Below are 13,656 nucleotides of genomic sequence, written 5' to 3' on the forward strand. Positions count from 1 at the left end.
CCAAACTTGTAAAAGCAGCATCCTACTCCAACTGTACTTTCCCTTCCCTCTCACTTTCAGTTGAGCTCTTTACAAGCTTTTATAGGATTTTCCAGAGATGAGTCACACACCTGATGACAAAAGTCTTGGAGGAAGTTTTATAGCAACAAGCCCTTGAAAGGCCAGATGTTTTAGGAATTCTCCAATACTTCAACATGATTCCTTAAGCAAAACACACATCTGGTCCTTTTTTCTAGTACAACTGATCCGAGTTTCAAACAAGATTAAAAAAGAATGTATATATACATATACATATATACATATATAGATAGATAGATAGATATACAGAGAGAGATAGACAGAGAGAGAGACTATAATGCATACCAAGCCCAGTGAGTCCTAGTCCTGCTGAGGACAAGATATCCAAGCCAGGACAAGACAGACCAACAGGGCACGAGACAGAGGGATTTGACGCTACGGTGACTCCACTACTTTCAAGTCCCAAGAGACATTTCCGTGCCTCATACATATTTAAGGCATTTCGTTCAACACTTTTTACAATCACAGACTGTAGGGAAAGAAAAAAAAACAACAAACAACAAAATAACAAAAAATTAAAACCAATGAGTAACAGCTATATGACATGGATCTGCAACACATAACTCTCCTTCATACTCCTTTCATGGCTATTGGCAATATAGCAGTATGAGACAGCATGAGATAATGTCCATTAGTTGGCTTTGATAGTTGGTTTAAGGATTTTGTATGCATCTGACTGAGAATGACAAAAGACCTTTCTGTATAAGAAAAGTAATTACTGCACCTTGGTGCTATCTAATATACTAAATTGTAAATGCACCAAGATCAAGAGAGGTGAATCACCATTTAAAAAAATCTTATCTTCTATCTGAAGTTTATACCTCAAAGTCGGCAAAAAGTTGTTTATATTAAATTCAGCTATGAAATTCATAGCTGAGAAAAAAAACCCTGCAAAATTAAATTACAAAAGCTATTATTTTCATCTTGTACATTCTCTACATGATGTTTCTTTGTATCGATTTCATATATCCTTACACACAGAAGCTTACTTATTGACAGAATGGAACAGTTATTTAATATTTTGAACTTTTTGTCTGTTACAGCATTACATAAAACCATTACATGGTTCTTTTCAACATCTTGCATAGAACAGAGTCAGACTTCTCAGCCATATTATTTAGGGTTTTTCTTTTGTTTTGGGTTTTTTGGGGCTTTGTTTTTTTTCTGTGTGTGTTTAATTCTGACTGCTAAACAACAGCGCAGTTAGATGGGGAGCTGCAATTTGAGACTAATTTCTTTACAAAGAAACCAAGAGTAGTTCTAATCAGATACAGTTTGTCCCCTCATAATTTCTTTCTTTCATTAGTATATTCCATATAGCAGCTAATATCTGTACTGTCAGATACTTAATGAAAGTCAAATTGCCATTAAGGAGAGCTGTTGTAACATTTAAACTGGCATTTCAAGCAGAAAATATATACCTTTTCCAAGTTCATGATGCATTAAGGTAGGGAGGAGGACCACATGTGTCAAACTCACCAGCTCTGAAAAGTTGACATGAAAGCCTAAAAAGAATACATTAGCTTTTCACCAACCTTGCTTGGTTGCTTTGGCTTTGGCTTAATGCTTATGAAGACGTCTAACTGCTCCATTAGCTGTGTTATAAACTGTGGTTCTACTTCAATTTCTTCCTTCATATCAAACATGAGCACAAGTGGAAGGCAACCCTGAAAAGGTACAAAACAAAAAAATCACAAAACTTGTAATCTGCCCATTTCCCATGAAAATGCTAGCAGCAAGGTGAAACATTATAACACAATACATCATAATATAGTAAGTTCTGAAAAAGTATCAAAGATGAAATTCTAAGTAGAGGCATTTCCTTGTATGCAAGAATACAGGTGTATATTTCTACTCTGGCATTCTGAACACAGTTTGACAGTATAAGGGCAAAATGATTCGTTGAACATTTGACATTCCAATCAGTCTATATGCACTCTGCACTATCTATTTATACAGACTCAGAGAGTCCACATGGTTCAAATTCAGAAACCACTATTGTCTATTAAATCTGAACAAAACAGCATCAGGAATTGATAGCAGGACTCTCATATACTCCAATGTCTCACTTTAAACTATGGTTGAGACAAGGAAACACAATTCTGAGAAAATGTCTCTGTAAGTCACTATTGCTCAAGTCTTCTACCTTTCTCTTCCACAGTCCTAGATCAGCTAGATAAGTATTTTCCAGTGATATGGATGACATCTCTGAAATGCTTGAAATATCGATACTATAAGTAATACAAAAGAGTTCCTAAAAAAAGAAACCCAACCAAAGAAAAAACTAAAACTCAATGGTCACAGGATATCTAGAAATTATTAAGTTGCTACTTCTAATAAAACAACAAAAATAGAGGGTACAGTCAGTGAATAATAAATCCTACTTTTTTTGATTTTAGATTCCCACTGAAGTAAACAATATTGCATGTATTACGGGAACAAAACGCAGCAAGATACATTTGTGAAAGTGGTCTCGTCTAATCAGTTGCCTGCTTTTGCTTCAGAATGAAAAGTAACAAATGGGAATATTTATTCTTCAGATCACTAGTTCACTATTATATTTAAATAGGACTTCTCAACAGTACCACCTACAGCTACAGAGTACTTCCCAAATTTAAGTATAATTTTAAGTTAAGGAAAATTAGAGCAAGGCACCTCCACAGAATCATAGAATAGTTTGATTTGGAAGGGACCTGAAAGATCAGCTGATTCCAAATCCCCTGATATAGCAGAGACACCTTCTACTAGACAAGGTTGCCCAAAGCTCCATCCAACCCAGCCTTCGATACAGAACAAGAACATTTTCAACATGACTCCAAATTCCTATTACTTAAATAAGTATTTAATTTTAAATCACTATGTCGTCTTTCTTCCTTTTACAACTGCTATGAGTACTGCCTTAATCACAACATTGAATATACTCCTGCAAGCAGTATGCTGATGATTAGAAGCAGAGACTTGCAATGATTATCACCAATAAGAGCTATTCACAGTTCATACATCACAGAATTCCTAGCTTTCTCAATGAAATTAGTTACTGGTTGATATTAGAAGTTTCCATTTAGACATACTGCTAAGCAATTTTTGAAGACAGCACTAAAACCTCACTTGTCCTACTGTAAGGTACCTATGCACTGCATTGTATTCTCTGTTACCATTGTAAACTCTGGCTCAGATTTAGTCTTTTATGAGAATTACAATCACAACAACTTAGAAGTTCAGAAAAAACATTATTTCTTTCCTTGGTATTGATGTTCAGATGCTTCTAGACGGCTATTTCTAAGAGCTTTGCAGAGACGAAATCACCATTTTTAAAACTCCTCTCCAATTCCATAGAACACTTATGTTACCTAGCTGTGAAACAGCATCAACTATTATTCTGACTGCATCAGAGGAGTTGGCAGGAGGCAACAACAATGGTGACCATGGCGAGAAGGGCAGTATATACTGTCCCACCTTACAGTAAATCACTCCAAAACACAAAAAAATCTCATTCCCCTCAACAATGCTCAAGAATTAAAACGTGAAATTAACTTCAAAAGCAGTTGACAATGGCTGCAGCATATAGGTATTGGCATGGGTGGCATATCTTTTCTTTATCTGAAGCAGAAAAATACTGCTTTTTTACTAAGTTGGAAATTTAAAGTAAGTTCTTATCAGGTCAGTCACTTCCCTCAGATATTCAAATTTTTATGATTTAAAAATACATATTCCCTCATTTGCAAAATTTGCTTTTAATACTTGTTTTACAAACAGAGCTGGAAACAACAGTTTCAGGGCATGTAACATCTGGAAGCTGAAACAGACAGTACCCTGGTCAGTACAGTTTAAGGGCGGTACAGTGGATGTGATGTTGGATACTAAGTTGTACTGATGCGTTTGGGATTAAATCAAGCTTCAACATTAAAAAAAAAAAAAAACCAAAACCAACCCTTGTATAATTCTAAGTTTCTAGAGTAAAGGCGTACTTTCCTTTGATGTTCGTATGATTGCTTGTTTGCATTTCCTTCTACTTCATGACCCTCCAGAAAAATGCTATTTAAACCTCACCAAGGAAATGCATAGAATAAGGGTGTCTCTTACCATTTTCAGACAATAGTATTCTAGAATAATAATGAATATAACTATATAAACACTATGCTTTTGTTTTCCACTCTAAGCATGGCAAAGTGCAATGTAAAAGATATGGACTTCTGGATTTTAATGCTATTGTGGTTTATCCTGATACCAGCTTTGAATTAGATTTGAGTCCAATTCTCTCATGTGTTATTTGCAAATATCCATGTATATAAAAATCCACGTACAAACATTAGTACTACAACAATGCCTAAAGGCTCCTGTGAAGCCTAATGACCAATAGAAGAAAAATCTGTACTAATAACATTTATCACCAGAGCTATTTTTATAACAGGTCTTGTAATATTGAGACTATGGTACTAGTAAGAATTTAAGACTACAGAATGAGTACTTATTTACTATGGTTCCCCAGTTTCCTTGAAAACTCACCTACATAGGAACTAAGAAATTCCTGCTACTTCCTCCCAAAAGAAACCTACTTATCTGACAAACATGGAAAGACAGGTTGGCAAAACAAAGTAAAAAGCCTACTACCCAACAACAGAACCCTCCAAAAATCTGCTTTTCTCTCAGAAGCATGTTGTTATTGTAGATGTGAATTATTTACATTGTATTTATTTTAGAAGGTCATTTTCAAATTGTGACACCAGAGATTAGAAATACTTTAGCTAACTACAAATATTCACAAGTCACTGACAAAAATAGATCACTCTGCTGAATCAGCTTTTTGCAATGTGAGTAGTGATGCTTCCTCTCTAAGCATCTAACTTGTATTTGACCCATAAATAAGTGCTGAATGAGCAGATTTGTTATAATCTGGCATTTTTTCAAGCAAATTTCACTGAAAGCATTTACCATGAGATATTGCCTAGCAAGACAGACGGACTCGATTGTGCCCTGGAGGTAGACAGTGGATTTCTTCTGTGGGTTACTAGGGTCAGGGAAGTGGATCTGAGCACCAGTCCTCTGCATGATATGTTTGATGTTACTGCCGTTTCGACCCATCATAAAGAGATGATGCTGTGCTGCAATGTCTAGTTGTGTGCTCACAGGAATTGCAGAGGCCAGGCTCCCAGCTAGGTGTTCTAAAAGCATGGCTGTTCCTTCCTGTGGGGGAAATGCAAGAAACTAGTAAAACAATGGTCACAGGCATAACAAACCACCATTACAGAATGTTTCCACATTTCTCCTATATGCCACATTCAAGAAAAATAAAACTATTTTGTTTAAAAACCTATTTGATTTGTTAAAGGTAACAGACTAAACTCTACCTGCTATACCTATTTCGTGACCAAATGCAGCATTTAATTACCATTGTAAGCAATAAGACAATGTCAAATGGTTTGATCCCAATAGACCTTCTGTGCCCACATACAGCAATAAGAAAGGAGACTCAGATTTGGGTAGATATACTTGCAAAATGTGTCTTTTAATTTTAGGCCAAGATGTTCTTACTGGCTTGAGATACACACATCCAAGACTATCAATCTGTCACACTGCCAGTTCTTAACAAAGAAAATTTCCTATTTTATTAAGGTAAATAGGCTCACGACAGTTCCTTTCCTCAACTGTTCCTTTCCTCTCCCAATCCTGGTTTCACAAGACAAGTTTTATTGAATGTTAGGGCAATTTTCAAGGTTGTGTACTTGAGCGCACATTGAGAAGATCAAAGCATGAGGAATTCATGGGCTGGGTGGGCTTGTTTTGTGGTAGTTTATTTTTGTTGTTGTTTTTGTTTGGTTGTTTTTTAATTTTTTTATTAAAAGATGTGTAAGACCCATCTTTGGGGTCAATTTTGCACAACCTGAACAGGTGTACAAGAGATGAAAAACAGATTGAAAGCTTAGCACAAATAATACTAAATCCTAAATGTAAAACTATTTTCTATGCATTTTTAGACATCACCTACACCAGTTATTTAAAAATCCCCAAAAACCCAAACCCCAAACCCTCCAGCTTCCAAAGTGACCATACAATAACATGTACTGATGAGGCAGGATATAACATCATATAGTTCTTAAGTATCTGAACTATGGATCTATTTATGACATACAGAAACCTACTTAAGAAGACATATTACCTTCACAGCACTAGTGTTGTTCTGTGACCCTCTGACAATGACTGTAGCACCATACATTCGAGAGCGTTGTTTAAAGGAAACTGAAATATTATATGTCTGACATATATGCTGAATTGTGGGAGAATTAGGATCTGGGATTGGTTGGAGGATTCCAGCAATAGGCAATTCAAACATGAGCACCAATGGAAGCAGCTCCTACAACAACAATGATGAGCAAATATTGAAAATCAAGTCATACTCACTAAAACTACAACAATTTTATTACTGAATTATAATGTATCAGTAAGCGATGATTACTCTGACATAACACATCCTCTGTTCAGGGTTCATTAATAAAAATATTATCATGTCTTGAGTTGGAAAAAGTCACCAATTCTTACAGGGAAGAGAGTTTTTTGGCTTGTACTGGCTTTTCTCCTGCACAGGTTGGTTTCCTGTGTTCCCCTTCAGTCAACTGTCCTGTTGACTTCAGTCCCCCCTGAAGTCAACTACAAAGCTACATAAACATCAAATCAGTTTTAATATCTGTGAAGACCAAGGTTTTGCAAGTAACATACCTGACTACAACAACTGCAAGTTTTAATAATTAGATTTATAATTATCCATGGCAGAATACACATACATGTCAAAACTAGAAGGTAAAGATTAAAAAGTGCTACAAGTAGAGAATGGAACTAAATAAATTATACATAAAAATGGTTAAATTCAAAAGGCAGTAATTGCCTTTTTCAAGTCATAAATCCCCACAGAATGCCTGACTGTCTACAGGCCATCTGTGGAGGCTAAATGAAACTGTAATTTTAAACACTGTGGGGGATGCTTTATTATATCTTGTTTATACTGTAGACTTTGTGTTCAAGGTCCACCCTGAGCTAGTTAAGTTTGGCCAGTATGCAAATCACTGCTTTTACAATGCTCTTTACATTTCACTCATATGGATACTCACATGTTATCCTATTACTGCTGTCATAAGACAGAGTCAGAAAACCCTAGGGTTTTCAAAACTATATTTTTTTCCCCTTTCAGGTGTTTTCAAGGGAACACTATACTGAAATAGACTATTACCCGAATTCTAACTCTTGCAGACTCCACTCCAGCTGGCTGTCCTGCAATAGACACCTGGAAGAGCAAGAATATAGAAAATAGAGCATCACATTTTCAAATGAGGCATTGGAAATATTATCCAGGTACCTGTGTTCTCTTAAAAAATAAGATTAAAAAAAAAATCAACACTTATTTTACACCCACTGGCAACTTAAGAGTTCTCTAAACAGTAGCTGAAAACCAAAATCCGTTTAAAGAGTAATCAAGTAATATTATAGCATATTAGGTTACATTGGCTTAAATAACTAAAAAAAAAATAAATACAGCAAACTAGGCAGCAGTTTGGATCAAATCAAGAATTACTACTGTGTATACATGTGCTCAGTGCTAATATTCAACAACAGCAGGTTTTCTTGAATGTTTTGCAGTTGCTGCATTTTGCTCAGCACCCACTCAGATGCACAAGAGGAAATTCTAAATACGGTGATGAAAGACCTGACCATTCCAGTAGTATCAGCATTACAAAAAAAAAGTAAAATCCTGGTGCAATGGCTTATTCCAAGAAAGTTGGAGTCTTATAATAGGGCATCCAATTTTGCTGACTATCCACCAAGATTAGTTTTTCAACTAAGTTACATCATAAACCAAAAGCACCAAATTAATCAATATTCTAAATAGGTCAGGTGTTGAACAGGCAAAACATTTAAAAACCAGTGATTTTCATGCCACTTCTCTATCATTTGCTCAAAATAATGTTAATTTAAAAAAATTAAAATGATTCATGAGCCTTCACAATTTTTTTCCATCTGTTTTTAGAGATCTGCCAACTTTGGAAGTCCCATGTTTTCCACAGAGTGTAAATACCAAAAATCTATTTCCCAGCCAAAAAGCCCAAATTGACGAAAGTAGTAGTACTTAGAGATATTTTTTTTTATACTTTCAGGAATTACAGTATAAATGAGTTAAATAGTAAGCAATACTTACTTGGTTGCTTTTCTCTGCTTGATTATTCCTATTTGAGTCTGGAAAATGGATATGGCATCCTGTTTCCTCCATCACCTTTTTAATATTATTGCCACCTTTACCTATCACATGAGAATGCTCTGTATGCGAAACATCCATCTTCAAGGTTACCCGACTGCTCTGGAGATCAAGTACCCATGATTAGATTTGTTCACAGCAGAACCCGAGTATTTTAGAGTAATGTAACTTATAGATCTTAGATGCTAAATATAGATATTAGATGCTAAACCATTCACATTTTCTTTCCAGTGAGAAAATAACAAAAATATATACCCCAAAATATATTTTCAAAAAAATGTCTAAGGCTTTTAAAACATACACTTGCTTTTATCAACTGTGGTTTACATGTCCTTTGGCAATCCATTCTATTTTTTTTAATTCTATGTTCTTTCAATTACAGTCACACACCTGTGTCTGATCTATCACAGGATCATATGATGCCGCCTGGCAAATTAAAGCCATAGGACCTAAAATAACAGGGTTTTCTTCTCCGTTAACAAACATATCAAATTTTACTGGTACATCAGTTTTTAAAATACACAAACACTGCCAACAGCTGTTATTAGAAACTGTACTGTTAACAGTCCATAATAATGTTGTTAATAGCTGTTAAGAAAAAATGGTGCTTATCACTGAAGAGTTCCTTTTGGCAATCTGTTCAGAGAAACAGAAAGTTGGCATACAACTATGCAGAAGCCATACACACTGCCCCTAAAGTCTTGCTATTTGATGAAAAGAAAATCTGGTTAATATATGAAAACCTTGAACAAAATCTAGATGTTTTAGAAATTCCGGTCCTAATGTTTCAGAGGATAAAAACACAGTAACAGTTAGAAAAAGAACTGCATAAATGCTCCTGAAATTAAACTTCAAACAGAAACAAAATTTTAGGTTTGCTGAAATCGCTGCATTATCTACTGTTTGCAGAGAAACTGTATTTCAGATTTTGAAGTAAAAACCCCAATGCAATGGTGAAACAGTGCATGCTTTTAGTCATATGGCTGGAAATATTATTTCTATATAGTTCAGATCTGGAAAAATATGCATTAAGCAAGTATTCTGTTGCAGCATGTTTAAATATGTGTGCATACATCAAATGTCAACATCCAGGAAAAATATATTGGAGACTTAGTTTCAAAACATCCATAAGTAACTTCTGTTTAAATGAGCCCATTTAAAGAGATCAATGTCATCACAAAACAGGGTTATAAGGTGTCATTCTAAAGAAGTTCTTTCTTACTTTTGTGTCCAAGACAGACATGATTTTCTCTTTAGCTTCTTTAACATTTTCCTTTTTTCCAGAGACTTTAATATGAGGATCTATAAAAGACAGACAGACATGTAAGGAAAATAAAGAAAAAAATATCTAAAAATCTTTCTAATTGCTTAAATAACTCTGAATGCATTATTTATAGCTCAGCGATAAACTGTACCACCAATCTTTGGGATTCAGCACCAAATGTACTGTTCCATCCCTTCAGCCCCATGATTAGGATTACCAGATGAGTTTATCGAACATGATAACCAACTTAAAATAAAATCAAATGCTAAATGTACATCAGTACTAAAAATGTTCTCTGCAATGAAATTATGTACCTAAATCACCATGTCTTCCAAAGAAATATTAACAGAGGACAACTCAAAGCTTTTTGGTGGCCTCACTCAAGATTAACAAAAACAATGTCTATGAAAAAAATGCAAACTCAAATCCACCCTCATCATCATATTTAGCCTCTGGAACTTTACAGTTTTAACCTTGCAACAAAGGTGGCTCCACCAGAAGTTTTCTGATTGAAGTTACTAAATTGAATTTAAATGACACTTTAATAAATCAAATTTCTGAACTGTCAAGTTCATAAATTAAGATTTGCCACTAAGTTATATACCAGGAGGAACACCAGCTGATACCAGTTTTTGCACAGCCAAATCCAAAAATATTGATTCTACAGTATATTTCAGTTTACGTTGTAATTTTCAGACTACTGTCCTTACACAGTAGGCTGTAGTGTGCACAGCTATCAGGTACAGTTCTGCATCCTGGAATATACACCTGGCTGGATAGTATAGAATTGACTCTGGAACTAGATCCATTACTCTAAAGTGTGAAAATTACACGAGATAGTTTAGCAGCACCATCTGGTGTCCAGAAGCAGAAAGTGCCACAATGCAAAATTCCTGTCAAGATATTAGATATAGGTTTAATTAAAGCAAGCAAAAAAATATTTAAGTATTAGAATCAAGGGTATAATTTTGCAGGTAATGCTAATTTCTTTCCCCAGTTCTCGAGTCCTCTGCCCTTTCTCAGTGTAACAGTGCTTTTTCACCTGTGGTGGGATGAACTGTTCTCAAAAAACCCCATAAAATTCTAAAACCTATTCTGACTAATGAATTCATTTAATTCATTATGCTAGGCAGATACATACATCTCAGGGTATGTGGAAATAAATATACTCTCAATAGCTGTAACACAACGTATCTGCCTTTCCCATCATCTCAATGATTGAAAAATCACTTAACCACTAAAGAAATGCCAAAAAATACAGCTTTAGATTGTAAACCTTTTGTATTCAATTGAAAATTGAAACAGTTTAAGCCATGTCTGGATACTCTTCTTGTTCTAACAAGAAAAAAACCAAACTATCTCTACTTTTTACCACTGGGAAGTTCTGAGCACGTTAGGCTGAAGATACAGAAACACTGAAGGAAAACAGGATTCGATGCCAAGTTTCATAAAAGTCAAGAAAAATGCAGCATTTGAGTTCTGTGAAACATATTTAATTTAAAAAAACTGAACAACTGTAGTTGCAAAAACATGGCATGTACACTGAATCTACAGAAGCTCCAAAAATCTGCTGCTTCAGCATTTGCACAATGTAGCAAAGTAAAAAAAGCCAAAAATCAACAACAATAACCCAATCCCAAAACAAAATAGCTTTAAGGGCAATTAGTTTCTGAGTTGACAGTGAGCCATGTGGTTCTAATATGTTTAAACTGAATGATATTTGAAGTGGATGTCACAGGCAGAAATTCCCAGAAGTAGATTCTAGCACACACTACGTATGCCCCAAGCACTTTTTAGAAGCAACCAGGAAAAAAAAAAAAATCCAACCACTACCACTTTGGGGTTGATTTTTCACATATTTGTGAGCATTATATTTTAATACACATTTGATTACAAGTATGAAAATTATCTGAAATCAAGCCTGTCATCTTCGTAGTACCAAAGATGATGATTATCATTCCATAATACTATTTGTTTAGCCATGGGTGAAAAGACATTTTAGAATACTTATTTTGCCTATTTCTCATCTCAGTAGGATTCCTCTCTTGCTGATACTGACAGCTTCAGCAAAAAAAACCTCCGTATTTCTACATTTATCCTTTCTTTGTTCTTTTTGGAGGAAAAAAGCTCAAAACAAAAGTAAAGCAGCAGCCACTAAGTAAAAAAGAATCCACTGATGCCAGTTACAATTCTGAAACATACTACGAAATCTGTCAAAATTGGTCTAAAGTACCCTTTCCTTAGTTGATAACTTCTCAATGACACAGTGGTTGGTACTGGATATGAGGCAACTCATTTTTAAGTTAAGCATCTTCTTTTGAGACTTGCTCACTCTTCAAGGAAACAAAATTTAGATATGACATCTGCTCAGACTGCTGCATGAGAAGAGTTACTTGCATCTAACAGGTTTTGAATTCTTTGAACTGGCTTTGCAGGAGTTGAAAGCGCATTGAAATTATGTAAGGTCTTCAGGAAAGCCAACAGTACCTAAATAATATTAAAACACCAAAAAAAATAGATCACTTTAGGAATTCATTAAAAATGTAGAGAGGCAATTAGACTGCGTAACCTGATTTTCTGTGCATTACAGACCTTTAAATTTCTTAAATATACCTCTCTGTGGAATCAATTAGTTTGCTTGCATAGTTTCCTCTAGAAAGCGTGGAAAAGCAGAGAACTGTCTGCTCTAATGGTTCCTCCATTTCAGCCTCCCAGATATGTGCCTGCTTTCTAACACTTAGGTTTGCTGGTTCTTGTTCTACCTTTGCTTCCCTCCCTGAGATTAAATAACCCTTAGTTTCAATAGTGCCTTCCAATGAAGTTCTGGTAAGATACACTTATCAAATCACCTATCATTATAGAAACTCTCTTTTTGATCACAACCCTAAACACTCCTTCACTGGACCAATCATTAAGAAAAATGAGCTAGAGAAGCTGCCTGTTTTTTTGGTTGGTTGGTTTTTGCTTTTTTTCTTTCCTGGCTAAGTTAGCTATTTTCAAAGTACAGGACTTTCTGTTTCTGTTTTTAAAACACTACACCACAAGCACATTTACCAGGAAATAAAAGGCAAGTTTCTCCCAAGCTTCTTGCAAACCCAGTGCAGATCAGGCTGCATTTGACCTCAAACAACTGTCTGTTAAATACAGAAAATCTATTACTAATGGAATCAGCATTTACCTTCAGTTTCAGCTTTCTGGTTATAATCCGAAGTACTTTGTGGAACAGTCTGAAACTGGGCAGTATCTGAAAACCATTTTTAGCATTTCTACCTGAAAATTTTTTTTAGAATTCCTACCCAAGTAGGGATGAAACAAACATGTAAGATCTTTGAGCATCAATACACGGGAATAATTAAAACAGTTGACTTAGCTGTTGCCACCAATAAGGAGCCAAACACATTCAAAATGATTCCAGACAATTTATTACTTCTTGGAACCACAAACTTAGGGTGTTCAGTACTTGCTTATGACAAATGATATATGTTTGCTGTTGTATTTAGATTAAATGGGGCTGAACATAAAACTTCTCCCTGCCACCTATATTACAGGTGGAACTATTTCTTCCATGGATTAACAGCTATACTTTTTTTTTTTTTTTTTTAATTTAGAAACAAGAAATACCACCTTGCCTCAGTATTAAGACAAAAATATTTGTTGGACAAAGCTCTACATATATTTGAAACACCCACAGAGTGCAACTGTTGCAACGCATTCTCAACAAAGTCCAAAACAAGATAAATGGCACTATTAAAAGCATGACAAGAATTGCCAGACTTAAAGGTTCAGCAGGTGTAATGTATATATAGTACTGTCAGTACAGATAAGCATAAAGTCACCCTCCAAGGCAGTATCTGAACAGACCACAGCACCTGCACATAGCCTTAACTAGCATGAGACCACCCAGTGAACAAGATCAACCAATTCCCACAGAAATGGCTCTTGCTGCAACACGGGCCATAACAATGCCAGTTTTGTCCAGGTGTCCATCTGATCATCAAGATGTTGTGCCATACTTCATCCCTAAGGAACACTGGTATCTATTTTTACCATGGGTTGGGGGGAAAATCCCATT

At 35.3% G+C, this 13,656-nt stretch overlaps 1 protein-coding gene across 1 annotated transcript in view; it reads right to left on the reverse strand.

Moving 5' to 3' along the window:
- Positions 1 to 13,656, reverse strand: part of BICC1 (BicC family RNA binding protein 1) — a 111,005-nt gene that overhangs the window by 18,533 nt on the left and 78,816 nt on the right. Inside the window, exons 4-10 of the mRNA XM_061374075.1 lie at positions 9,543 to 9,622; positions 8,264 to 8,422; positions 7,301 to 7,354; positions 6,236 to 6,430; positions 5,011 to 5,262; positions 1,614 to 1,745; positions 364 to 547 (exon numbers count right to left, since the gene is read on the reverse strand). Coding sequence (XP_061230059.1) covers positions 364 to 547; positions 1,614 to 1,745; positions 5,011 to 5,262; positions 6,236 to 6,430; positions 7,301 to 7,354; positions 8,264 to 8,422; positions 9,543 to 9,622 — 1,056 coding nt within the window. The remainder of the gene's footprint in view (positions 1 to 363; positions 548 to 1,613; positions 1,746 to 5,010; positions 5,263 to 6,235; positions 6,431 to 7,300; positions 7,355 to 8,263; positions 8,423 to 9,542; positions 9,623 to 13,656) is intronic.

This window comes from Neopsephotus bourkii, unplaced genomic scaffold (assembly GCF_033783945.1).
Source record: "Neopsephotus bourkii isolate Nb327-2 ecotype Australia unplaced genomic scaffold, CSIRO-AGI_Nbou_v1 NB_1634, whole genome shotgun sequence".
Classification (NCBI taxonomy): Eukaryota; Metazoa; Chordata; class Aves; order Psittaciformes; family Psittacidae; genus Neopsephotus; species Neopsephotus bourkii.